Source organism: Papio anubis, chromosome 3 (genome assembly GCF_008728515.1).
Source record: "Papio anubis isolate 15944 chromosome 3, Panubis1.0, whole genome shotgun sequence".
NCBI classification, from domain to species: domain Eukaryota; kingdom Metazoa; phylum Chordata; class Mammalia; order Primates; family Cercopithecidae; genus Papio; species Papio anubis.
In genome coordinates this window covers 1-27,725 of record NC_044978.1, presented here as the reverse complement: position 1 = coordinate 27,725, position 27,725 = coordinate 1, and the positions used below count along the sequence as shown (strand labels likewise).

Below are 27,725 nucleotides of genomic sequence, written 5' to 3'. Positions count from 1 at the left end.
AAACCCGGAAGTGGAGCTCTCAGCCATTCACCGTTCGGGTGAAGACGGAGGCGGGCTCTGGAGAAACGGATGCTGTCAGGCAGTGTTTACTTCGCCTCCACTTCTGTTCTTCCTCGCCCAGGTGCTGCTCCGGGTCGCATACTCGTCCTGAGCCGGCTTCAGCCTCTCCGCGCAGAAGTCTCCCGGAGCCATGGCCGAGTACTCCTACGTGAAGTCTACCAAACTGGTGCTCAAGGGAACGAAGGCGAAGAGGTGGGTCCGGCAGCTCGGGCAGGGACCTCCTGCGTTCTTTTCGGACGCACTCCAGCCCCGCGAGTCCGGTGGAAGCCGTGGCGCGGAGGGCCGGCTTTGTGGCCTCCCAGGCTTCGCCCTGGCCCCTGTCCGGGCTGGACGGAGGCCGGGCCGCGGTTCCCGGCGCCTGTGCAGAGAGGGGCAGCCTCCCGCGCGGACGGCCCTGGAAACAGGGCAGACGGCGGGTGACCCGTGGCCCCTACCCACGAGTCTGGGTCTCCAGGCCTCTGCCTGGTGGGTCTGCATTAGTCTGATCTCGTAGTTTGTGATAATAACTTACTTTATTAGGGATTATTATTTTCTCCATTGTCTCTTTTCTTTCTAGAAAAGTTCTTGATTAGTTTTTTCTAATCTAATATGTAGAGTGAAACGAGAATGAATCACACAGTGGTTGAGGTGTATATGGGCTTTGATAGGGATATGGGCTCGAACCTGCACTCTTGTCATTTACTAATTTTGTAATTTGTGGCAAATTGGTTAATATGTCTGAACTTCCATTTACTCATTAAAAGATCAAATATCTTTGAACCTCCGTTTACACATTTATACTTTCAGACGATTGTTTATACTTTTAGAAGACTGTGAGGATTAAATGAGAGAACATATATACAGTAAACAAATTGAGCCAAATATGAGGAGGAGGTGGTAGTGATAATTTATTAGCTTTTTAGGGAAAAATACCTGTGCACTCATATCCCCGCTTCTTTTTTAACTGGCAAATTTGCCCAAGGTTGACTGTACATACAAATGTTGAGCATTTCTCTCTGGTCTCTGTGATAAACAGAGGTTTTGACATTTTTAGGCGAAATGGAAAGAAGGTATCAGGGAGTGAGTTGAAGCCACTGCCCTTGAGAACCCTGTCTAGGAATCTGGCCTCATGAAGATGGCAGAATAAATGGCAGGTTTATCCGGAATGAATGTGAGATTTTTACTTTGTGAATTTCCTGGGAGGAGAGGAGAGGTATTTTCTGAAAACTTTATGATGAAAATGCAGACAAAAGTGTCTTAAGATTATCGTAATAATCATAATTAATGCTTATGTAGCACTTCCAATGCGCCAAGAAATTGTAGGCACTTTGCACATTAACTTTTTTCAAATCGCCCTTGTTTTTTTCTTTTTTTATTGAGATGTAATCCATAATTATAAAGTTCACCCTTTTGTACAGTCAGTGGTTTTTAGTATATATTGGAGAGGTTCACCACTGTCTAGTTGCTTAGCATTTTCGTCATCCCAGAAGGAAACCTCCTCCTGCCCATTAAAGCAGTCACATCCCATCCTCCCCTTCTCCTAGTCCTTGGCAACCTCTAATCTGCTGACTATGTGAAATTGCCTATTCTGAATATTTCCTAAGAAAGAAATCATGCAACATGTGGCCTTTTGTATCTGGCTTCTTTCACTTACGACATTCTTGAGGTTCATCATTGTTGTAGCACTTGTTCCTTTTTATGGCTGTGTAGTATTCCATTGTGTGGATGTAACAGTTTGTTCGTCCATTCATCAGTTGATGAACATTTGGGTTGTTTCTAGTTTTTGGCTGTTGTGACTAATGTTAGTGTGAATATTCTTATGTAAGTATTTTTGGGGGTGTATGTTTTCATTGGGTATACATACTTAGGAGTAAAATTGCTGGGTCGTATGGTAACTCTAACTTTTTGAGGAACCCTAAACTGTTTTCTGCGGATACTGCACCATTTTGCATTTGCACCAGCAATGTATAAAGGTACATATTACCTCTTAATCCTCACAGTAACCTTAAGAGTTTAAGTTATTATCCTAATTTTGTAAGTGGGGAAACTGACTCACAGAGAGATTCAGTACCTTTTCCAAAAATCACCGAGCTAAGAAGTTACAGAATCAGGATTTAAAATCTGGTCGTGTGGCTCTGCAATCTGCTTTGAACTCTAACGTAATATGTATAAAGCCTGAAGCAACCTCTCAGTACTGTATTTAAGAGGACATAGCAATGTAAGTCATCCTAAATCAGTAATTTATAAATGAAACAGCTTAGAAGACTTCCAGGTTTCAATCTTATATTTATTTATCATACAAATCAATATACCTAAACTCACCTATATAAATTATGTCCGGTAGTAAGAAGAAAAAGAGCAAAGATAAGAAGAGGAAAAGAGAAGAAGATGAAGAAACCCAGCTTGATATTGTTGGTGAGTCAATTTTCAGTACTCTATTCTGAAAAAAGTTAACATTTCTTGAGATCTCATTGAAAATATTTTCCTAGTTAGAAATTATGACGTATTCATATTTGTCTTAAAGTGCTTAAATATTACCTACAGTTGTAAATTCCATTTATTCTTTAGCACAGTAGATGGTACTGATGCCTTTACTTCATTATCAGAATAAAGCACAGGAGAGAATTATAACTCTCTGACTTAGTAGGCATCATTAGACTGCTTAATAGCTGAGGATTCTGATGCATAATTTTAAAGGCCTAATGTAAATGTTTTTCAACCAAATAATATTTTACAAGTTACTTTCTTTGAACATGTATACATTTTAATTGTAGAAGTCAGTTGTCTCTTAAAGGAAGTATCTTCACAGGAAAAAAATCATTATTTTGTGAACTCTGAAGTTAATGAAAATTTTAAATGCAACATCAGGGTAGCCTGTAAATGATGCTAGAAATAAACTGACCCAAACACACTTAACCAGCCTATTTTCCGTTTGGTTCTTTCCATACTTTTTTTTTCTCTTTTAAACCTTGGCAAGTTGCATTTTGAATCTTCACAAATTATGGTAACTTAGAAAATTTATAAAAATATGGAATGGTATAAAGCCAATGTTCTGGAAGAATCATTGCTTTTGAAATGGCAAATCAACAATTCTAAAATTAGGGTAAATGTCTAGGGTAGATATGTAGATGTGGAATTGCTGTGTCAAAGGATAGGTGAATGTTTAACTATATAAGAAACTGCCCAAAATTTTCTAAAGTTGTGCCATTTTACCCTCCCACCAAGAATGAATTAGTGCTCCAGTTACATCCTTGCCAAGAGTTGATGGTGTTATCAGTCTTTCTCCCAGTCTGAGTTTTACCTTTTCAGTTTCTTAATGGTGGTTTTTGGATGAGCAGAAGCCTTTTTTTTTTTTTTCTTTTTGAGACGGTGTCTCACTCTGTCACCCAAGCTGGAGTGCAGTGGCGCAATCTCGGTTTACTGCAAGCTCCACCTCCGAGGTTCACGCCATTCTCCTGCCTCAGCCTCCCGAGTAGCTGGGACTACAGGCGCCCGCCACCACGCCTGGGTAATTTTTTGTATTTTTAGTAGAGACTAGGTTTCACTGTGTTAGCCAGGATGGTCAGAAGCTTTTAATTTTTATAAAGCTCAGTTTATTTTTTTTCCTTTTATGGTTACTGCCTTATCTCTTTGATCTAAGAGATCTTTGCTTACCCCAAAGTCAGGAAAATATTCTGCATTTTCTTTTAGAAGCATCATAGTTTTAGTTTTTACATTAAATCTGTCATTCATCTCAAATTAATTTTTGGCGTGGCGTGAGTTCGGTTTCAAGATTTACTTTTTTTGAGGCCGGGCGCGGTGGCTCACGCCTGTAATCCCAGCACTTTGGGAGGCCGAGGCGGGCGGATCACAAGGTCAGGAGATCGAGACCACGGTGAAACCCTGTCTCTACTAAAAATACAAAAAATTAGCCGGGCGCGGTTGTGGGCGCCTGTAGTCCCAGCTACTCGGGAGGCTGAGGCAGGAGAATGGCGTGAACCCGGGAGGCGGAGCTTGCAGTGAGCCGAGATCGCGCCACTCACTCCAGCCTGGGCCACAGAGCGAGACTCTGTCTCAAAAAAAAAAAAAAAAGATTTACTTTTTTTTTTTAACATCTTGATAGCCAGTTGTTCCAGCACCACTGTTGTTTCCTTTTTCCGTTAATCCACTTTGGTATCTTCATAAAAAATCAATTAACTTTCTATGTATTGGTCTATTTCTGGACTCTGTTCTGTTGATACGTTTGTCTGTTTTTCTGTTGATATATTTCTCTTTATTGCTATAATTTCATGAAGTCTTGAGATCTGGTAGTGTGAGTCCTCCAACTTTGTACTTACTAACTATTAATTTCTACAGTGAAACCTGTTGGATTTTCTCAGAGAATTGTATTGAGTCCAGATCATTTGGAGGAGAAGCGACATCTTAATATTGGGCCTCAATATTTCATAATTTTCAATGTAGCAGTCTTGCATGCCTGTTTAAAAATTTATTCTTAAGTATTTTATAATTTTACACTACTGTCAATAGAACTTTTGAATTTGATTTTCCAATTGTTTGCTGTCAGTATGTAGATATACAATTGATTTTTGTATAGTGACTTTGTAGTCTGATAAGTCTGTTTCACTTATTACTTCTAGAGGTTTGTTTATATAGAAAACTAAGAAATTTGCAATGTTTCCTGTGACTATCATTTTACCTCTTTCTTTCTAATCCTTATGTCTTGTCTTTCTTTTTACTAGTTTATTATATACTGTCCAGGACTTCCATAGTGTTCAACAGAAGTCATGAGATTGGGCATAATTGCGTTGTTCCCAAGCTTAGGCAGAAAGCTTTCAGTAGTCCACCATATGGTATGATGTCTGTAGGATCTGCAGAGAAAACCTTTAGCAAAACGAGGACATTCTTTTTAAACTTTGATTCTTGGGAGTTTTTATCATAACGGTGTTTAATGCTGTCAAATGCCTCTTTCTGTATCTGTTGAGATGATTATACAGCTTTCTTCTTTCTGCCAATGAATTACATTGGTTTCATTTTCAACTTTTAAACCAACTTTACATCCCTGGGGTAAACCCCACGTGGTTGTGGTGCCTTGTCCTTTGGGATTTTGCTAGATATGATTTTTTTTTAAGCTTTCTATATTGGTGTTGATGGGAGAGATTGGACTTCTGTTTCCTTTTCTTGTAATGTCTTTATTTGATTTTGGTGTCAAGGTGATATTGGGTGTCATAAAATGAGATGGGAAGTGCTCTCTCCTTCCCTGTTTTTGGAAATACCTATGTAAGATGGGTATGATTTCTTCTTTACATGTTTGATAGAATTCACCAGTGAAGTCATCTGAACCTAGAGGGTTTTATTTGGTTTGGTTTTAGTTTTTTGTAGGAAAATTAAAAATTTTTAAGAGATATTTTTAGATTCTTCTGTTGTGTCAGTTTTGGTAATTTGTGTCTTTTAAGAAAATTTCATTTCATCTAAGTTGTTGGATTTATTGGCAGAAAATTGTTCAGAATACTCCTCTAATATCCTTTTAATGTCTGTAGAATCTAATCTGTATTTCAGTCTCTTCATATTGGTAATTTATGTTTTTGCTATTTTTTTCCTGGATCAGTCAGTCTAGCTGCAGGTTTATCAATTTGTTTATCTTTATAAGATCATTTATTTTAGATCATTAATGATCTTTCAGTACAGGAGTATTCAGTCTTTTGGCTTCCCTGGGCCCCAATGGAAGAAGAAGAATTGTCTTGGGCCACACGTAAAACACACTAACGATAAGCCGATGAGCCAAAAAAAAAAAAAAAAAAAGGCAAAAAAATCTCATAATGTTTCAAGAAAGTTTATGAATTTGTGTTGGGCTGCATTCAGAGCTGGCCTGGACCACATGCAGCCCTCAGGTTGGACAAGCTTGTTTCTGTATTACTTATTTTCTCTTTTTTTCATTTTCTATTTCATTTATTTTCAATCTTTTTTTTTCCGTCCGTTTAACTTATTTTCAGTTTACTTTGCTCTTGTTTTATAGCTTCTTAAGAAGGGAGTTAGAGCTCTTCATTCCACTTTAGTTTTAGTTATAGTCAACACATTTTGTTTTAATTTTCATTCCATTCAAAATATTATCTAGTTTTCCTTGTGATATTTCTTTTCATGGACCCATGAGTTATTTAAAAGTGTATTGTTTTTAATTTCTACTACATGGAGATATTATAGATACGTTATTGTTGCTGCTTTCTAATTCATTCATAGTATGGTTGGAGAACATACTTTCTTAGTAAATTTCCACGTGCACTTGAAAAGAATGTGTATTCTGCACATGTTGGTTCAGGGGTTTTTTTTTTTTTGGAAATGGAGTCTCGCTCTGTTGTCCAGCAGGCTGGAGTGCCGTGGTGCAATCTCAGCCCACTGCAACCTCCGCCTCCCAGGTTCAAGTGATTCTCCTACCTCAGCCTCCAGAGTAGCTGGAATTATAGGCACCTGCCACCAGGCCAGGCTAATTCTTTTTATATTTTTAATAGAGATGGGGTTTTACCACGTTGGCCAAGCTAGTCTCTAACTCCTGATCTCAGGTGATCCACCTGCCTCGGCCTCCCAAAGTTGTAGGATTACAGGCATGAGCCACGGTGCCTGGCCGGTTCAGTGTTCTTTAGATGTCAGTAATCCCATGACTAGCCACATCTTCTGTGTCCTTACTGACTTTTTACTAATCCTACAATGTATTGAAAATTATGTTAAAATCTCCAACTGTAATTCTAGATCTGTCTACTTGAGCAGTTTTTGCTTAAAGTATTTTGAAGCTCTCATGTGTACACATTTAGAATTAAGTCTTCCTTATAAATTCAGTCTTTCATTTTCGTAATATTTTAACCTTTATTTCTGTTAAATGTCTTGATGCCTAATTAAATTATTTGATCACCCTTTTGCTTCTGTCAAGCCTGGGGCTTTGTTTGTTTGTACTTATTTATTAGGGTTTTGCCTGTAGACTTAGACTGTGACTCTTACTCTAGGAAAGGTCCATCCTCATGGGCCTCAACAACATGTGCTTCGTGTACTTAGTGAGTTCTCTCCACTCTGCTGTGTCCCAAATTTGTGTGATCTCTGGTGTCTCCAGTCAGCCCTCAGCAGTGCCAGCCACTCTGCAGAGGCCTTGTGGAGCCTGCCTTCTGCATGCGCTCCCCCCAGCCCTTGGCCACAGACGTGCAGAGAACTTTTGCATACTCTTTTGAGGCCTCACCTCTGTGTAGTTCCCTCTTCTCCAGTACCTTATTCTATAAACTCCCAACATTTTAGCACTGCAAGATTCTCAGCTCAGTGACATTGCCTCATTCTTGGAGGTCTCTACCTCTCCGTGTGGTCAAGAAACTGCCATTGGGCAGAAAACAGAAGTGTGTGTGAGATTTGCCTCCTGTGTTTTCCTGTTCTCAGATATCACAGTCCTGTTCTGCCTGTGTTCCAATCCCCGAAAACAGTTTTCTCAAATGTTCTATCCAGTTTCACTTTTCTCGTTGGTCATGGTGGGAGGGCAAGTCCATCTTGGCTGGAAGAGGAAGTCTTTCTGCGTCTTTTTCTCTTTGTCCTTCCACCTTCTTTTGCATTGTGGATTTTCTAAACTTACCGTGTAAGTAAGCATGTGCCTATTTGTGAAGGGAAGGAAAACCTTTTAATTTTTTAAAGTTGTTCTGTTGGTTCCTCACAAGGATCTGAAGGGATTAGTAAATAGGATGAAAGAAATTCTGTCTTTCACGTGGAGAAAACCAAGTATGACATTAATAAAAACGAGCATGTCTGTAAGCAAAGAGTTTCACTGAGCTCTGCTAGATTAAGAAGCAACTGGACTTATAACATCGTAGTTTGCAAAACACATATATTTTATTTACCCAGGAACTAAAGCTAAGTAAGCTATGGGTTAATAGAAGGTCTGTGAAGGGTACTTAGACTACAGTGAGATTGGGGAAGAAAATTCCATTTCCAAATCTAAGATACATCATTCGTTTGTGCCGAGCACATAATGAAGGTAGAGATTTAAGGGGGCCCTCAGCACAGAAGCCCTGGATTAGTCAGAAGGTGAGGGGAGCTGTCACACGGCCTTGATGCTGGAGTTGAGGGTGCCCTGGTCATGTCTCATCAGCCATGACACTGGTGCAGCGAGCCTTTGTTTGTTTGTTTGTTTGTTTGTTTTTGGTGCTTTTTTGAGACATGCTCTTGCTTTGTTGCTCAGGCTGGAGTGCAGTGACGTGATCATGGCTCAGTGCACCCTCGACCTCACAGGCTCACGCAGTCCTCTCACCTCAGACTCCTGAGTAGCTGGGACCACAGGCTTGTACCACCACAATCGCTGATTTCTTAATTTTTTTGTAGAGATGGGAGTCTCCTTTTGTTGCCTAGGCTGATATTGAACTCCTGGGCTTAAGTGATTCTCCTGCTTCCGCCTCCCAAAGTGCTGGGATTACAGGCATGCCAGACATGTAAACATCCTAAACTATGTGAAAATATGCGAAAAGCTTTATTACGCATTGTGAGACAGCACAGCAGGGGTATTTGACCATCTGCCTAAGGTTTAAAAGGAAATAACTTCAAGCCTGTGTCTAAATAGCAAGTAATGTTTTAGAGCGGATTCTCAAATTCAGCTTAGGTGTCTGCAGCATATACACAGCTTGAGCTGTAACCTGACGTAGAGACAGGCAACTTCCATGCCCACTGTTCTGAGGGTCCACTGCTCTTTCACAGCTGAAACCCCCAGAGTGGCACTGATGAGTATTATGTTATGTTACTTTAGTCGTTAAACGTACAAGCATACTTCTGAGGGTTGAAGGTAGGCCACTTGCAGAAAATAGGCAGAATAGCTCACATTTAATTCTTGATGATACTATGTTTAGCTTTCTTATTCTTTGAAATCCCATTGAGAAAAAATACTGGCATCTGCTCAAAGTAATTTCTTTTTCAGTTCGCAATATTATAAGTAATGTTACTGTATCATTTCCCTACTTGGACAGAGTGTGAAAATTTTGAGGAGCTTGTCTGCCAGAAATTTCTTCTTCATTTGCAAAACATTAATGAGATACTGTATTTAAATGATTTTAATATTAAGTGTACTTGATCAACGTGGCATAAAACATACAAAATAAATAAAACAAGTTTAAAATCATTAACTATTACATTTATAAGAAAGACTTCCTAATCATAACACTGTTCATAATGATTCTGAATAAAGCATTATTTTATTGAAAACAATTGTAGCTATAAGACAACGCAGGCATCTAAATTGCTCATTAGTTGTATTGCTTTCTAATCATCTTTGGCTGAAATTTTAATTTTGATTTTCTTTTTCTCCATTGGTTTTGTGTGTGTGTGGTGGTAAAATATACAGAATATAGGATTTGCCAGTTTTTCTATTTTTAAGTATACACTTCAGTGGCATTTAAATACATGCACCGTTTTACCTTCCCACCAGCATTGCATCGGGTTTCAGTTTCTCCACATACTGCCCAACATTTGTTTTTCTGGTTTTCTTTGTTTTTGTTTTTGTTTATTTTATTGATACTAGCTGTTCTCATGGGTGTGAAGTGGTATTGTATTGTGGTTTTGATTTACATTTCCCTGGTGACTAGTGATGCTGATCATCTTTTCAAGTGCTCATTGGCCATTTGGAGCAATGTCTGTGTACATCCTTTGCCCAGTTTTGAATTGTGATATTTGTCTTTTTGAAGTTCTCTATATAGTCTGGATATTAATTCCTTCTAACGTATGCAGTTTACAAATATTTTCTCCATTCTCTGGGTTGCCTTTTACTCTGTTGACAGTGGTTCTTGATGCACGAAAGGTTTTAATTCTGATGAAGTCCAGTTTGTATGTATTTTCCTTTGTTCCTGTGCCTTTGATGTTCTGTGCAATAAATAATTGCCAAATTCATGGTCATGAAGCTTTTCCCATTTTTTTCTAAAAGGTTTCTAACTTCAGCTCTTACATTTAGGTCTTTGGTCTATTTTAAGTTACTTTTTGTATTTGGTGCTAGGTAAGGGTCCAACTTCATTTTAGCTAAAATTTTATGTATTTTAAAATTTATTATGAAAAGCATGAAATGGGCCGGGCGCGGTGGCTCAAGCCTGTAATCCCAGCACTTTGGGAGGCCGAGGCGGGTGGATCACGAGGTCAGGAGATCGAGACCATCCTGGCTAACATGGTGAAACCCCGTCTCTACTAAAAATACAAAAAACTAGCCGGGCGTGGTGGCGGGCGCCTGTGGTCCCAGCTACTCGGAGGCTGAGGCAGGAGAATGGCGTGAACCTGGGAGGCGGAGCTTGCAGTGAGCCGACGAGATCGCACCACTGCACTCCAGCCTGGGTGACACAGCGCGAGACTCCGTCTCAAAAAAAAAAAAAAAAAAGAAAAAAAGAAAAGCATGAAATGTTTAGTTGAATAGAAAATTTTGTGCAGTGGAATTAACTGAATCTTTAAAACCTTTTTATTATGGAAATATCCAAACTAATCCATACATAGAAGAATATGAGTCCCCCATGTGCCCAGGGCCCAGCATTAATTGTCAGTATTTTGCCAATCTCATTTCATTTACACACACACCCACACACACATTTTTTCCTAGAAATTTTAAGTAAAATCACAGATGATATGTCATTTTACCCATAAGTATGTAAATGTGCATTTCTTAACATGGTATGTCTTTCTCTCATCATCTGTTTTGTTCTTTTATACGTTATACTGTGTCATTATCAGACCTTGTAAAATGAACAAGAATTCCTTAATATGTCATATCCAGTTAATGATTGACTTATTTCTGCTCTAGCTAAAGTACAATTTAGGAGGGGGTTTGAGGATATTTTTTAACATTAAGATATAAACTTTTATAACAACTGCTTAACTAATTGTTCCTAGGGTCTAACATTTCTGTTGGCAAATTGGAAATTAGTATACATAGACATAGATTCTGCTCATTTTGCTTTCAATCTAAAATCATAGTTAAGATTACTGGCCAGGCGCAGTGGCTCACACCTGTAATCCCAGCACTTTGGGAGGCCGAGGCAGGTGGATCACGAGGTCAGGAGTTCAAGACCAGCCTGGCCGAGATGGGGAAACCCCGTCTCTACTAAAAATACAGAAAAATTATCCAGGCATGGTGGCGGGTACCTGTAGCCCCAGCTACTCAGGAAGCTGAGGCAGAGAATTGTTTGAACCTGGGAGGCGGAGGTCGCAGCAAGCCAAGATTATGCCACTGCACTCCAGCCTGGGCGACAGAACGAGACTCCGTCTCAAAAAAAAAAAGATTACTGTGCTAGAAAGTCTTCCTGTAGGGGCATTTGTAAGAAATATGATGGGCATTGCCTGGAAAGCAGGCATGAATAGATGGCTGGGGTCTATCATGAGAGAGACCGTTCTCTGTGTATCACTTTGTACCTTCACATGTTGCCTTTTGTTTTGTTTTGGTCTTTTTTTGAGACAGGACCTTGCTCTGTCACTAAGGCTAGAGTGCAGTGGCGAGATCATAGCTCACCATAACCGTGAACTCCTGGGCTCAAGTAATCCTCTTTCCCCAGCTCCCCGTGTAGCTGGGATTACAGGCATGCACCCCCATGCCTGGCTGTATGTTGCTATTTTGTATTTTAAAAATCTATTCCTGACTGTACTGGTAGTTGCATGAATCTGTGCACATACATGCAAACAAGTACATGTAAAACTGGTGAAATCTGAATAAAGTTCATGGATTATACCAATATCAATTTCCTGATTCTGACAGTATGATACTTATGCGAGATGTCATCATTGAGACAAAGTGAGTAAGGGATATGTGAGATCTTTGTATTATTTCTTACAACTGCAAAATAAAAAGTTTTTAAAACTAAGTTATAATAACACAAAAAGAACTCTGTGTCAAAACTAAGATACAAAGTTTAAATATTGATTTTATTTTTTAGGAATCTGGTGGACAGTAACAAACTTTGGTGAAATTTCAGGAACCATAGCCATTGAAATGGATAAGGGAACCTATATACACGCACTCGACAATGGCCTTTTTACCCTGGGAGCTCCACACAAAGAAGGTTTGTGTCTGGAAGGGAAGAGGCTGCCACAAGTGTAGGTTTTAGGACATTCATTCACTTAGGCCAAACTCTAACTAGTTTCAGACATTTTCCAAAGGAAATTTTTCCAAAATTTTCCAAATTTTCCATTGCATTTGACTCTTCCATTTTTTTCTTCCTTAATATTTACCAGCCATTGGCAAGTCCCTCTTTCTAATATAAGCATTTGAAAACATTCTGTATAGTTTCAGAAGAGTATCTCTGGAAATCAAAACAACATGAATAATTAAAATAGTAAGTGTAAAGAAAAAAGAAAACCTACTTGAGTCAAAATGTTTGAATTTCTTTTTTATTCAGACCTATTGCCAAAACTAACCTGGGTGTGGGTAACAGTTTGAAGTTTCCTCATTTTCTTTAGCCCGTTAGAGAAAGCACTAATGAGATACGAAGTAATTAGAAGATAAAAAGCAGTATCATTTGGTCAGCAAGGCCATCCCTTGAATAAATGAAAGCATTTAGTTTTTTAAATAAGTGCTTATTTATGACTGTATTTTAAAATATAATGAGAAGATATCTCAGAAGTTACTAAATAAGCATTATGTTAGCCTGTCCTACTCCATATGTAAAATTAGCACTGTAGTTAAAAGAAGGTAAAATAGATCTTGATTCCAAAGATGCGGTATTACAGTGACATCAGCATATCTGAATATTCTTACATTTAATTGCAGAAGAAAATAGCCACATTTTTTAAAGCAAAATGATGTATTTATAGCAAATGTCAAATTTATTTTCAAATGTTTTTTCTCCAATAGTTGATGAGGGCCCTAGTCCCCCAGAGCAGTTGACGGCTGTCAAACTATCTGATTCCAGGTGAGCTTATGTTGTAATATAATTAGTAACCAGTTATTTTAAAAATTTAATTGTATTCATTAAAAATTTTAGTGTCTGTCTTAAGCCCACAGAGTAATTTTGATATAAAAAACAAAATAGCTTTTTTGAAAAGTAGATTTTGTGATCTACTTTTAGTGGATTTCCTGTCAATATATAATGCTAGGCTGGGAAAAAAAATATGTAAAAAAATGAAGATTAATAATGTCACACACCAAATAAGATAGATTAAAAAAGAAATCAAACAGTACAAAACCTGGTTCACTGTTGCTATGATAGTTAAACTCACTGTAGGGAAGTACAAAGACAAACAGGAAGACTAAAAAAAGGAGTATTGTTGAAACCAGCAGAGAATGTTACAGAATCATAGTGACCAGAAGAATATTTTTACTCACTATTTTTATAGTCATTTTATAAAGTAACCTTTGTTATTCTCACCTTGTGCAAAAGTATAGAATGATTCTTTGGGTAGAAGATACTGAAAGTGAATTTGCATATTTTAGTAATTGGTTACATCAATGTGATAATGATTTCTGTTATATAATCATTAACATATAAAGGAGTAAAAGTCAATTCTGGCATCCCAGGAGATTATCGGTAAGGTAAAAGATTAGAAATCAGAATTTTAAAAAATCACATTAAGATGATTATTTTTATACTTTCTTTGAAAGTCTGGTAAGTGTGGTGAAAGATAAAGAATAAAAGCAGAGGAAGAAAAAATTCAATAGTTTTAAACTGCTTTACAATTATAAAAAAAAAAGGATTGTAAAGAAAATTAACTGACAAATGAGGAAAATATTTGCAACAATCTTAATAGACAGTGGGTTCTTACTCTTCATATGTATCTTGTACAGAATTCATAGCCCTGATGACCCCAGTAGAAAAACTGCAAACAATCAGATCTCAATGGAAAAATGGACAAGGGACATAACCAGATAATCTGAAAACTAAAAAGGAAAGGAAAAGAAAAAACCACCAGCTATTCTAGGCCGGCCGCCGGTGGCTCAAGCCTGTAATCCCAGCACTTTGGGAGGCCGAAACGGGCGGATCACGAGGTCAGGAGATCGAGACCATCCTGGCTAATGCGGTGAAACCCCGCCTCTACTAAAAATACAAAAACTAGCCGGCGAGGTGGCGGGATGCCTGTATCCCAGCTACTCGGGAGGCTGAGGCAGGAGAATGGCGTGAAACCCGAGGCGGAGCTTGCAGTGAGCCGAGATCCCGCCACTGCACCTAGCTGGTTAACAGAGCCGAAGACCTCGGCCTCAAAAAAAAAAAAAAAAAAAAAAAAGAAAAACAATTGTTATTCTAGTTAAATACTAAAATGCAAATTAATAGGATACTATTTTTTCCATATCAGGTTTTCAAGTATTTTTTTAAAGTCATAATGTTTAAAAAAAAAATCCGTGATACAAAACATACTCTTTTAATTTGAAGTAAGAATGTAAATTGAAACAGCATTTTCTGGAAAACAGTTTGATGACATAAGAACTTTATACTTTTTGATCCAGTTATTTCTAGAAATATTTTCTAAGGATAAATCAGTTTTATGTACAGAATAGATGTAAATAGAACTGTTTATAATAAAAGAAAAAGTAAGTTTTAATAATTTATTATTGAACTTTGTAACTAAAGAAGTATAATTGAAGAATGATGAATTTGGAAAATATTTGTTATGTAATATATAAGTACAATGTTTATATTAAAAAAGCAAAATACAAAACTGTAAATTTAAAACTGCACTGTCCAATATGGCAGCAACTAGTCACATGTAGCTTTTTTTTTTTTTTAAGGCACAGAGTCTCTCTCTGTCACCCAGATTGGAGTGCAGTGGTGTGATCATAGCTCACTATAACCTCAAATTTCTGTACTCAAGCAACCCTCCTGTGTCAGCCTCCCCAGTAGCTGTGCACGCCAGCATGCCCAGCTAATTTTTTAAATTTTTTGTAGAGATGGGGTCTCACTGTGTTGTCCAAGCTGATCTTGAACTTCTTGCCTCAAGCAATTCTCCCATTGGCTTCCCAAAGCACAGAGATTACAGGAGTGAGTCACCACTCAGCCACATGCAGCTTTTGAATACTTGGGATATGTCCAGCCTGAAAGTTTAGATATGTACACACCCACACACATACACATGTCCTGTTTTGATGTTCTATAATTAATTTCCTCTCAGTTTTTAACTTTTATCCATTTTCTTAATGTACAGAATTGCCCTGAAATCTGGCTATGGAAAGTATCTTGGTATCAATTCAGATGGGCTTGTTGTTGGGCGTTCAGATGCAATTGGACCAAGAGAACAATGGGAACCAGTCTTTCAAAATGTAAGTGCTGTTACTGTTTATAAAAACTTCCTGTCAGTGTAACAGAAAGTCTGTAACAATCATAATATATTTAAAAAGAAAAAATAGGATGCAATAGTATAATACATTAAATTGGAGTCAATCAATAGGAACATAGAGCCTTAAAGAGATCTCAAAATATAGTGCAACAAAAACAGCATTAGTACTTTTGCCCACAGTTATTTCTCTGTACCCTACTGCCTAGATATGGATCTCATTTCCGTTAAAGAACCAGTCAATTTTAAGTCTCAGAGTAGGAAAACAGAATAGTTCCTAAGTACCTTCTTTGTAGCAGAAATCATGGATGCTTTCAGAAACATTAGAGACTGTAAGCAAACACTGGAGCAAGCTAAGACCAAGTTGTGACAATTTGTGCATAAAATAAATAATAATAGTTCATTGAAGTAAATTATCTCTAAAGGACTTTCAGTTCATAAGCTTCAAATAGTGTACGAAAAGATAGTTTTAATATAAAAGGAGAAAAAAGATAATATACTAATTCTTAATTTTAGTAAGTAGACAGTTGTAGTATATGGATGTTTTGTTAAATCTTTGTTGGTACAGAATACATAATTTCCTTTCTCTGTGTAAGAAGTAAAGATTGAACAAAAGTATGTGAGTGCTAAACAGTCTTTAAAAAGTAGGTAACTATATCAAAACCAGTAAGGACCAGTGGGCACAAGCAAGTGGAAGATAAGCTCAGCCTTTGAGTAGTGCTTTGGTGGTATACAATCAGGAACTGAAAACAGGAACTCAGCAGTGTTTTCTAAGACGACAAATTAAACAGACATCCCCCCAGAAAGAGGTAATCACTTAGACTAATTTCCTCATCCCCTGGGATAAAATCTTAAGTCAGTGACTTGAAAACTATTTTGACCCAACCCATTGAGAAATGCATTTTTACATCGCAGCCCAGCACACACATATGTATAACTGAAGCAAGAGTTGTACTTAACAATACTTGTTCATGTGTTACGCAGCTTGATATTTCTTATTCTCTTTTACCCCTTCCTCTGTGTGTCTGTGTGTATTCCCTTTTCTTTTTCCCCCCAATACCATTCAGGAACCACTACATTGATTTCATGACCCACTAATGTATTGCAACCCCTTTGAGATGATCCTACGAGTTATGATGAGATACTTCCAATAAAAGTTACACCAGTAGAAAAGGCCAGTATATCGTAAGGCCAGGATGATGAGCGAGATAGTTCTAATAATACAACACTTTAGGAAAGTTCATTTCATTTTATTTCTAGGAAGGACACTAAGTTTCAAAAATTTAAATGAAAGAGGGTCTTAAAACTCTATTGCAAAAAGACTCAGGTGAATAATCTGCGGCACAGGTTTAAATCGCCTTAGACCACAGCAGCATGTTCCAGGGCTCAGCAGGCGCCATCCAAATGAGAGACCACCAGCCCTTGCGACCTTGACCAAGAAATTAAATCCATGTTATCAGCACTTTTTAACTGGATGTGATAATAAGTTATATCACATATTATATATATATATTTGTATTAAATATATACATATTTTATAATCATTGTATTTGTAAATATTTTGTCTAAATGTTATGGTATTCCAAGTTTTCCAAAAGAATCAACCAAATACAAGTTACAAAACGTTACATTTGTTAAGGGAATCAAGCTAACCAAGTTTATAACCCAGATTTAGATACACAAGATCAGTTTTTAAAGTTTTGTTTAATAGAAAGCAGTGTAATACATCAAACATTAAACAACTAAAAAAGCATATGAATATTTATTTTCACACACAAAAGCCCCTCAGACATTGATTCTTAAATTCAAAACACTAAAGGCATTGTATATGCCTTTTCGTGTTTTCTAATTGTGAGTAAAATAAATTTTACTTAAAATGCTAATATTTGAACAAAGTGTGCATTCGTAATTATGTTCTTGTCTTTAAAGTCAATTTTTCAAACTGAACTAAATCAGTTATATCACCGTAGATGTTTTAGAAAGGAAGCAATCCTACTTCATCTAATTAGAATTTAGTCCTACTAGGAAGATACACTAAGAATGTTTATTGTGGTAATATTTGAATAGTAAAATAATAGGTGATTTTGGTTTCCTTTTCTGCATGTTCTTGTATTATATTTTTCAGGTTTTCTCTAAGTTCTGTGATTTTTAAATCAGGGAGGAAAAATTAATTCAATCTAAACACAACGTTTCTTCTACAAGAAGTATCCTCATGACTCTCTATTTTGTTATTTTGTTTCACTTAGGGGAAAATGGCTTTATTGGCTTCAAATAGCTGCTTTATTAGATGCAATGAAGCTGGGGACATAGAAGCAAAAAGTAAGACAGCAGGAGAAGAAGAAATGATCAAGGTAATTATGACATTTTATACAGATGACCACATTCACACATGCAATGTGACTATCTCTTTAAAATGTTAAATCATCATTTACTGTCACTTTAAAGATTTAGTTAATAGCTTTTTATAATGTGGTGTTTCAAATGGACTCATTTTTTAATATAAATCCCATAATTGGTGGCTTGTTTATACAATGTGATAGAGAAATCAGTGCATCTAGGAGCTACCTTGCTGTTATCTCCATGGATTACTATCTTTTTTTTGAGTAGTTCTACATGATCTTTTTAGGCTTTCATTTTCTTGTTTTCTTGCTTGTATTTTAAAATCTAGTTTTTAAAATAGATAATATGTACACGTGGTTCAACATTTTTAAATAAAAACGTATGAAGACATCTGCCTGCCATACGTCTTACTCACCTGTGTCCCAGCTCCGGTTCCTATCTCTTTCCCTTTGTTTTGTTTTTTTATAGCCTCCTAAAATTTCTTTATGAACACATGAATATGTTTATAATTTTCAACTGTTTTACACTAAAGTTTGCCTCCTCTATAGTCTTCTAGACTTTGATTTTTTTTTCCTTAAAACTGTGTCTTGGAGAGTTTTCTACTATTAGTTTGAACGTAGAAAGTTTTCTCTTTTTCTTGCTTTTCCTTTCTTTCTCTCTCTTTTTTAACAGCCACATAATATTCATTTTAGGGATGTACCTTAATTTGTTTAGTCTCTTATAGATGGAAATTTAGGCTGTTTCCAGTCTTTTGCTCATATACACAGTGCTGCAGTACAAAACATTGAATATGCATCCATTTGTAGATGTGCGGGTGGACCTGAAGATAAATTTCCAGAAGCAGAATTACCAGGTCAGGGGTATATGCATTTGTATTTACGTAATGCTTGAGCTTCCGTGATGAAAATCACTCTATGAAACATACAAAATCATAGCAGAACCTCTGGGGCTTTAGCCCTCACATTTTAAAAATATTTTTATTAATAGTACCAGTCTTCTTTGCATTAGGAAAAACATGAATCACATAAAACATGATTTTCATTTTATTTTTACAATTTGTATGTGTCAGTAAGCTGGAAATAAAAGTTCCTTATTCCATGCTAAATTCCCTCATCTGTAGTCAGATGCGTTATCCATTGCATCAGGCACTGGCCTGTTTCCTCCCTAATCCTACTCTTTGTTTTATATCATTGTAAAAGTTACACAGACATCTTCATATCAAGGTGAAATTCTAAATAATACTGTTAATATAACCTAGATAAATCAGGTAGTTAGCTGGAATTTGATGAAAACATTTAAGGCTTAATTTTTTAGACTCAGCAAAAGCCAGTGATCTTTAATGATAAACATATACTAAAATGTATCTAAAGAATAACTCCCTCCTTCTTGACACATGGTTTTTCTGTTCCTTGGCATTCCTTCCCGGTAGTGAGCGTCCTGAACTTTGCTTTGTTTGTCTCTGTCGGGAATCACAGGTTGCATCTAGTCTGACCCAGATTTGCTCTGTGACGCATTGTGGGGGCCGGAGTGGAAGGCTCTAAGAGATGGGGGAAATGCCTTTTCTAAAATGCCCTTCGTTCTTAGACATTTTTCTCTACTACCAGTGTAATTTAAAAGCATCTGTCAAATGTCTGTACGTGCTTCATGTTAGATTTCCGGTCATATGTTTGATTTCTTTTTACAATAGTCTTGATTTCAAATAATTTCAAATCTAAAGCTCAAACAATTTCAATCTAAAATGTAGGTATTATTATTAGAGAAGTGAAGTGTTAGTTATATTTTTTCATTGCATATACCTGGCACATGCGTTGTAGTCTCGAATCTCCATAATGCTCCTGTGAGGTGGATGTGAGCTCAGCCTTACAGACAGGAAGACAGCCTCTGACCCTCCTTACATCCTTGTGGTTTTTGTCAGTCAGTTCATGGAAATCACATAGCGATTTCAGGGTGTGGTAAAGACAGGATGTGTACCCAGGCCCAGGTGACTCCTATGTAGAGGACTATGCTCCCAAACGAGGCATTCCTGATAAGTCCTGCTCTTGCAAACGAAGCAGGGCATTCCTTCCCTGCAAACAGGGAGAACAAAGGAGCCAGCTGCTAACAGCAGACCCTGGGGGCTTGTTTATGTGTAAACATCTTGAAAATCCAGAAAGTCAGGGAAAGGTCAGAAAAACAACAATGTGTCTTGTGACTTGGCAACATTCCACAAATGACTGTATAAAATAAAGCAGAGTGAGCCATTCGAGGCGGCCGCCATGTTTGTCTTGTCTTGTGTTGTCTTGTGTGTTCATTCCTTTGTTTAGGAAACACGCGGACCCCAACACTCCTAAGCTACTCAATATTTCATAGCGCATTGCTTCTCAGGGAACAGGTCATTGGGGAAATGCAGATGGGTTTGTGACTTACCTTTAATTTTATTTATTTATATTTTATTGTATCATGTTTATTTTTCATCTGGATATTATCACAAAAGTGTTACTGAAGGCAACAATTGCAAATATATGTGCAGTGCTTTGCACTTATACAAAGAGACAAAGATACTTATACAAAGATTGTGTGTTTCACTATTTAAAGCAGTTTTCAGATGAAATGCAAAGTTCTCTGGGTCTCTGGTTAGTCAAGCACCTGGAAGCTCTGAACAGTGATTATTTAGGACTCTTTTCCTTTACCATTTAATTGCAGGCTCTCCTAATCTCTGTCAGCCATTCACCTTTATGACCTTGCCTTATCTACCAGAACACAGATCCCTCATACTAAAGGCAGCATTGTGTTACAGGCCCTAGCAGGGAATGTTTTCAGGTCTTCTGGGACCCTCTAATCAAAACTGTCACAAAGATGTCATTGGCACAAACACGTTGTTTGTCATCACTTTCTAAGCAGTCCTGGAATTGGACTCTGGCCACAGAGATCCTTAGGAGACGTGAGTCCTTACCACTGCCAATTGCCTGTTCTGTGGGCGATCCTAATTGTTGAATGCAGATCAGTTAACTTATGACATGTGATAGTAAATATCTATCCAAACTTTGGAGGATATAAGAAGTTAGTAAAAGAGGTGGGTTCCAATTAATTAAAAACAAGTTATTGTGTAATGTTAAAAGTTTTAATACATTTGGTAATAGTCTGTGAGACGTAAAATAGTGATCTTAAGCTTTCAGTCTGATCAAATGAACACTTGTCTACTAGGGATAATTTGATCCTAGTGTGTTCACTTGGAGGACAAAATTAAATTAGTTAATGATTGCTTTATTGCCTAGCAGGATCTGATGTGTAAAATGTTTTTGAAATAATTTTGTCTGTAGTGTTTCTGACCCAAGGGCTGCGGAGCAAGCATGTGGTAGCAGTTACTCATATAGATTATATATGTGAAGTAAAACATATAGCCAAAACCTGCCTTTTTCTGAATATAGCTGATCAGTTAATTTTTTCTTCTGCATAGGAAATCATCTTGAATGTTCTTATGTGATACGTAAAGTGGGGAAGATGGGAGATAAACATATAACCCATTGGATTCTCTTGTCCAATATCTAGATTAGATCCTGTGCTGAAAGAGAAACCAAGAAAAAAGATGACATTCCAGAAGAAGACAAAGGAAATGTAAAACAGTGTGAAATCAATTATGTGTATGTGTTCTTTTCCTTTTAGACCTACAGATTTGACAGTGAAGTGCTTCTCAAAGTGCTTTCAAAATACATTACCTAATTAGTTGGGGATGGTGGTGCATGCCTGTAGGCCAAGCTGCTCGAGAGGCTGAGACAGGAGGATTGTTCGAGCCCAGGAGTCCAAGGCTGCAGTGAGCTCTGATAACCACTGCATTCCAGCCTGGGTGATGGAGCAAGACCCTCTCTGACAAAATTAAATTAAAACTGATGGACAAGAAGAGGCAACACAATGTAGCCTCTGGGACAGAGCCCTGAGCTCAATGCTGTTCTCAAGGCTTCAGTTTTCCTAATCATCATACCAGCTCTCAAAGCTAACGTCATGCGGGTTAGTCCGTCTCCCTGTTCATTCACAGAACGGGTGTGATGCCAGTCAAAGGCTGTGCTATGGCCAGGACACGGGGGACTCCAGCCGGCATGCCCTAATAGAAGTGGGGCCTTGTGATTCTTCCCAGTCAATGAGCGGCCCTCCTTTTGAGGGGTCATGGAGGTCATCTTTGTGGTTGAGAAGCTCCAGCTTATTAAAAAAATACAATTAGACTTTTTTTTTCCCCTTCCCCAAGAGGAGTCTCACTCTGTTGCCCAGACTGGAGTGCAGTGGCGTGATCTCGGCTCATCGCAGCCTTCGCCTCCCAGGTTCATGTGATTCTCCTGCCTCAGCCTCCTGAGTAACTGGGACTACAGGCACGTGCCACTATGCTCAGCTAATTTTTATATTTTTAGTAGAGATGGGGTTTCACCATGTTGAACAGGCTGTTATCAAACTCCTGACCTCAAGTGATCTGCCTGCCTTGGCCTCCCAAAGTGCTGGGATGGCAGGCATGAGCCACTGCCCCTGGCCTACAATTAGACTTTTTTAATAAGTGAAAAAGAAATTAACAGTATTTATAAATGTAATAGTAAATATGTATAATCAGAATTTGAGGTATTTTTCAATGAAGACATTTTCTTTGCAGAAAGAAATTTCAGAGCTTCCAAGACCACAAACTTAAAATAAGTAAAGAAGACAGTAAAATTCTTAAAAAGGCTCGGAAAGATGGATTTTTGCATGAGACGCTTCTGGACAGGTAGCTCTTTATTTACTTATTTCCGCTATTTTCAGTAGCCAATAGAAATGGCATGTAGAAAACCTATGTTCTCTTAAATTACTATAGTTTTCACATTTTTGTCTTTATTTCTAATTTATGAATGTGGCAATATTACTTAGAGAGGACATCATAAGTTTGGGAAAAGACTGTCAAGAAAGAATATCTAAAAATTATAACCGATTCTAAGTATATACTTTAAGAAATTCAGGTTTGACTCTATCTACTTCATAAATTTATCATTATCTTTTTATAACTGTTGGAACCAGAGTTAGAAAGAAGCAGTTTGACTAAGGTAAAAATTATGTGGATTCTGTTAGAGTAGTTCAGGTTCCTTAAAATAAGAATAGATCAGCTAAAAATTTAAAAGCTAAACAAGTGAAATTGAAGCAGTTTTATTGTAAGATTTGGAAGAGTGCAGGATGTTTATCATAGCACATTGTTAATATTTATTACTCTTCCGATGTGGGTAAGTAATGTCCTAGATTTACAACGTAGGAAAACAGGCAGAGACGTTTAGCTGTGAGTGTCCAAGTATAAATCAATTAAGTGCCAGATTTTGATAATCACCAGCCGCTCATTGAAGTCCTATGTTGCAAAGTTACTCTTACCCTTTTTTTACATTTCTTGATAAGGCAATGTTTAATTACATATTTCCTGTTAACTAGCTGGTAGAGTTCATACCTAAAGTCAGTACATAATGTTAAGAATTTTTTCCAGCTGAGCAAATGAATACGTATCTAGATGGAAGAAATCAAGAAGAGGATATAAAATACAATCAGGATGTGGACTCTAAAACGGAATAAGCTCTGTGTCCTGTAACTTTTATCACTTCTAATAAGACAGCATTCTCACCATGTTGAATAGAAATTTAGAGCACTCTTAAATTCCAGAATAATTAAAATTGCTATTGTGGATTGAAAAAGCCCTTAGGCAGCGTTTATTGACTGTTAGGAAATAACTGTTACAAGATTAGAATCCATTTTTTATAGAAACCAAATTTAAAAGTATACATATTTTAACATAAGTGTTGTGGTAATATAATAACCAAAATTGACCACACAGTTTTAAAGCTTTTTATATTTAGCAGCAGTTGAATATATATGGCATGCTTTACACAGATTAATTTTATTACTTTTCTTTGCTTAAACAGGAGAGCCAAATTGAAAGCCGACAGATACTGCAAATGACTGGAATTTTTGTTTCTGCTTTATCTTTTTGTGTTTTTTTCTGAATAAAATATTCAGAGGAAATGCTTTTAAAGAGTTCTTGAGTTGTTGTGAAATTATTGTTTAGTAACTAGTTTAACCAGGATTAAACAAGCTTAATCAAGATTCTTCATGGATGTACTTTTTAGCTAACTAGAATTTTTCGCATGGAAATGAAACCTATAGTACACACTTAATGTACCACAGAATTTTTTTCTGGATTTCCTGTCCTGAAGCATGCAGTGTACTAGAAACCAATTCTTCCTGCACTGCTTGTGGAATCTGTCTTACTGGATCATAATCTTACTTTACTTTATACAATAGATGCCTGATCAGTGCCTTTAATAGGAAGTTAGAAATTCCCAATCCAATCAACAAGGCTTTGATTCTGCCTCGGAAGTACTACCCAGATCACAGACAGTCCAAATGTCAGAACTAGGGGGCCGGGCGGAGAGGACAAGTCATCTGTTAGGGAGTGGGACCGAAAGTGGAAACATTACAAAAGAGCAAGTAGGCTCAGAACAGAGGGGAGAGTAGTGCTGGGGAAACTCCCCACTGAGGACGGGTTGGCCACAGTGGATATGTATGGGATGCTTTTGTCCTTGTGGGCTGGAATGGAAGCTGAAGAAGTTCAAACGCTAAGTGTTGCTTAGGTCTGCTTTGTTGAAGCCTGTCTCTTTCAGAGTTCCTAAACACAATATTCCCATGGCATCTAATCCCAGTGAGTGCTCCACATCCAGGCTGTGGATCAGATGTACGGGAAATTCTGCCTCAGGTTGGTTCAAGGATCTGGATGTTGTCAAAAGTCCACGTTGTGTGCTGGCCTATCCTTAAAGACCCTATCTAGTTCTAGCCTTTCAGTTCCATCAGTCACCACATCTAGAGTTACATGGCATCTGTACAAGCTCGGTAGCTGAGGCACGGGATCAGGCCTAGAAAGGAGCTTTTGGAGCGTTTGTTGTAGGTCCAGCTCCAGCTTGGCCCTCCAGTTCCGGTAGCTGCACTTTGTCTCATCTTGGGTTCTGATCCTTGGATTGGGAACAAAGTAACTACTCTGATCCCGCAAAGTGGTGGTTCCTGTTCCCAACTGGTGACTATTTTGCCTCCCAGGGGACATTTTTGGTTTTCACATCTGGGATACGGTGTTAGAGGGTAGAGGCTAGGGATGCTGCGAAGCATGTGGCAAGATCCTGTTCCACCCAGAACGCTAATAGTGCCAAGGTTATGCAGCCTTCCCACCCAAGGGCTTGGTCTATTCCTTGCTTTTGCCAGCTCCCTAACCCTGAAACAACAGTTCAGATTTATCTGCATAAGCGTCTCCGAGGGACCTGCACGTTTCCAATGTCAACTGCTGAGACCCATCTGTGGAGACGCAGGCTTCGCAGGTCTCCAGTGTCAACTGCCCAGACCATCCGTGGAGATGCAGGTTTAGCAGGTCTAGGACTGGGCTCCACATTTGCATGTGAACAAGTACTCCAGGTCATTCCGAAGCAAGTGATACGAAGTACACATTGAGGATCACTGCCTTCACGAGACTGAATCTTGCCTCCCACTTGGTATCTGAGACCATCTGCCTGCTGACTGGTTTTCCTGGCACAAACATTCTGCTTGCAGGCACAGTGTGTTCTTGGACTCCATGTCACCTCGTTCACCCTCATGTTCCCTCGGTTCCTGACCCCAGTCCAGCGAGCAGAACTAATTGCAGATCTTGACAACAGAAGATTCAGATTTAAAATAATACATTGCCTATTCCCGCGGACTTTATCCACTAGTGAAGGAGGACAAGTGGACAAATAGAGAGGGTAGGTGGGGTCTCCATCCCTGTTTCTCCCATTCTGCTTTATACAAACCCCAGCTAGACCGCTGGGAGAGCAACAGAGGTTAAAAATGACTGCATCGAAATATTGTCATCTGGTCCACTCTTCTTCCATCTTGAACACAAGGATATCATGAGTTTTGTTTAAAGCACTACTGAAACCAAGATAAACTCTGGCTTAGCCCCTGACAGATCAGCCTAGTAATCATATCAAAACCAAGATTACCTAAAAGCACTAACCAAAGGAAAAGCTCCCACACTCCAACCTATGACTGCTCACATTTTTCAGATTGAATAATTTCAATTGTATTTTAGGTTCATTGACTCTTTACCACCTCCAAGCTGCTCCTGAAGACAACTGATTATTATTATTATTTTTTTTTTTTTTTTTGAGACAGAGTCTCGCTCTGCCGCCCAGGCTGGAGTGCAGTGGCGTGATCTTGGCTCACTGCAAGCTCCGCCTCCCGGGTTCACGCCATTCTCCTGCCTCAGCCTCCCAAGTAGCTGGGACTACAGGCGCCCGCCACCGCGCCCGGCTAGTTTTTTGTATTTTTTAGTAGAGATGGGGTTTCACCGTGTCAGCCAGGATGGTCTCAATCTCCTGACCTCATGATCCGCCCGTCTCGGCCTCCCAAAGTGCTGGGATTACAGGCTTGAGCCACCGCGCCCGGCCGATTATTATTTTTTAACTTGGAAAACTTTCACTTCTAGAATTTCCACTTGAGCCTTTGTTATTGTAGTTTTTCTTCTCTGCTATGATTTCCTATCTATTTATTATAAGGGTTTTTGGGGTTTTGATTTTAGTAAGAATTATAATAACTACTTTAAAAATTCACACTAATTCCAACATCTGGATCATCTTGAGGTCAGTCTACATTGGTTGCCTTTTTCTTTGAATACGTTTAATATAAATTAGTATAAATGAATGTAACTAGTGATTAAAATAAATTAATGTGTTTGGCTCCACGTTTCTGTCTTCTGCCTTCTGTCACTGATGTTTTATTCCTATCCTTGTTGTTTTCTATACTTTATTTTATTATGTCTTTTTCTGTCTTGCGATTTGAAAACTATATGACATATTGTAATGTTTTAATTTTTCTAATTTTTTGCTTTTAATTTTAACTAATTTTATTTTTAGAGAAGTGCAGGTTCACAGCTAAACAGAGCAGAGAGTACAGACTTCCCATATGTCCCTTTCCCCACACACAGCCTCCCCACCACAGCTTCCTGCCTCACACAGCGCACCTGTGACAACCAGGACCTACCTTGACCCTTCATTGTCGCTCAAAGCTTACAGAGCACATTCACGTTTCCTCTTCACATTGTATGTTCTGAGTCTTAACAAAAGTATAATGGTGACAGGATATTACTCACTGCTAACAGGAGATGATCTGTCAAGCCACAAAACAATATAAGGAGGAAACGTAAATGCATATTGCTAAGAGAAGAAGCCAATCCGAAAAGTCTACATACTGTTCGATTCCAATTATATGACGTTCCAGAAACGGTGAAACTGTGGGAACAGTAGAAACATCAGTGGTTGCCATGAACCAAGGGGAAGGAAGACAAGGAAACACAGAGCACAGAGAATCTTCACGGCAGTAAAACCATTCTGTATGATACTATAATGGTAGACATACATTTGTAAAAATCTACCTTAACTTTTAATCTTTTAAATTATGGTGTTTTTTTGTTGTTTTGTTTTTTGTGTTTTGTTTTTCTGATCGAGTCTTGCTCTGTTGCCAGGCTGGAGTGCAGTGGCATGATCTCAGCTCACTGCAACATCTACCTCCTGGGTTCAAGCGATTCTCCTGCCTCAGCTTCCGAGTAGCTGGATCTACAGGTGCCCACCACTGTGCCCAGGTTAGTAGAGACTGGGTTCACCATCTTGGCCAGGCTGGTCTCGAACTCCTGACCTCGTGATCCATCTGCCTCAGCCTCCCAAAGTGCTGGGATTACAGGCGTGAGCCACCGCGCCTCGCCGTTTTTCTTTTAAAAACTGCAGACAAGCTGGGTGCGGTGGCTCAAGCCTGTAATGGCTGCACTTTGGGAGGTTGAAGTGACTGGGTTGCTTGAGCCCAGGAGTTCAAGACCAGCGGGGCAACATAGTGAGACCCCATCTCTAAAAAAAAAATGATTAAAAAAAATAGCCAGGCATAGTGCTGCATGTGTGTAGTCCCAGCTACTCCGGAGGCTGTGGTAGAAAAATCACTTGACCCAGCAGTTTGAGGGTGCAGTGTGTTATGGTCAGGCCACTGCACTCTGGCCTGGGCGACAGTGTGTTATGATCAGGCCACTGCACTCTGGCCTGGGCGACAGTGTGTTATGGTCAGGCCACTGCACTCTGGCCTGGGCGACAGTG

The 27,725-nt window shown here is 38.4% G+C and overlaps 1 protein-coding gene across 1 annotated transcript; it reads left to right on the top strand.

Moving 5' to 3' along the window:
• Nucleotides 1-23,605, top strand: FRG1 (FSHD region gene 1). Its single transcript, XM_031664111.1, has 9 exons — nucleotides 1-252; nucleotides 2,384-2,454; nucleotides 11,931-12,056; nucleotides 12,848-12,905; nucleotides 15,130-15,244; nucleotides 17,505-17,609; nucleotides 21,127-21,218; nucleotides 22,211-22,321; nucleotides 23,493-23,605. The coding sequence occupies exons 1-9, from the start codon at nucleotides 191-193 to the stop codon at nucleotides 23,527-23,529; spliced, it is 777 nt and encodes a 258-aa protein (XP_031519971.1). The 5' UTR covers nucleotides 1-190; the 3' UTR covers nucleotides 23,530-23,605.
• The last annotated feature ends 4,120 nt before the right edge of the window (nucleotides 23,606-27,725 follow it).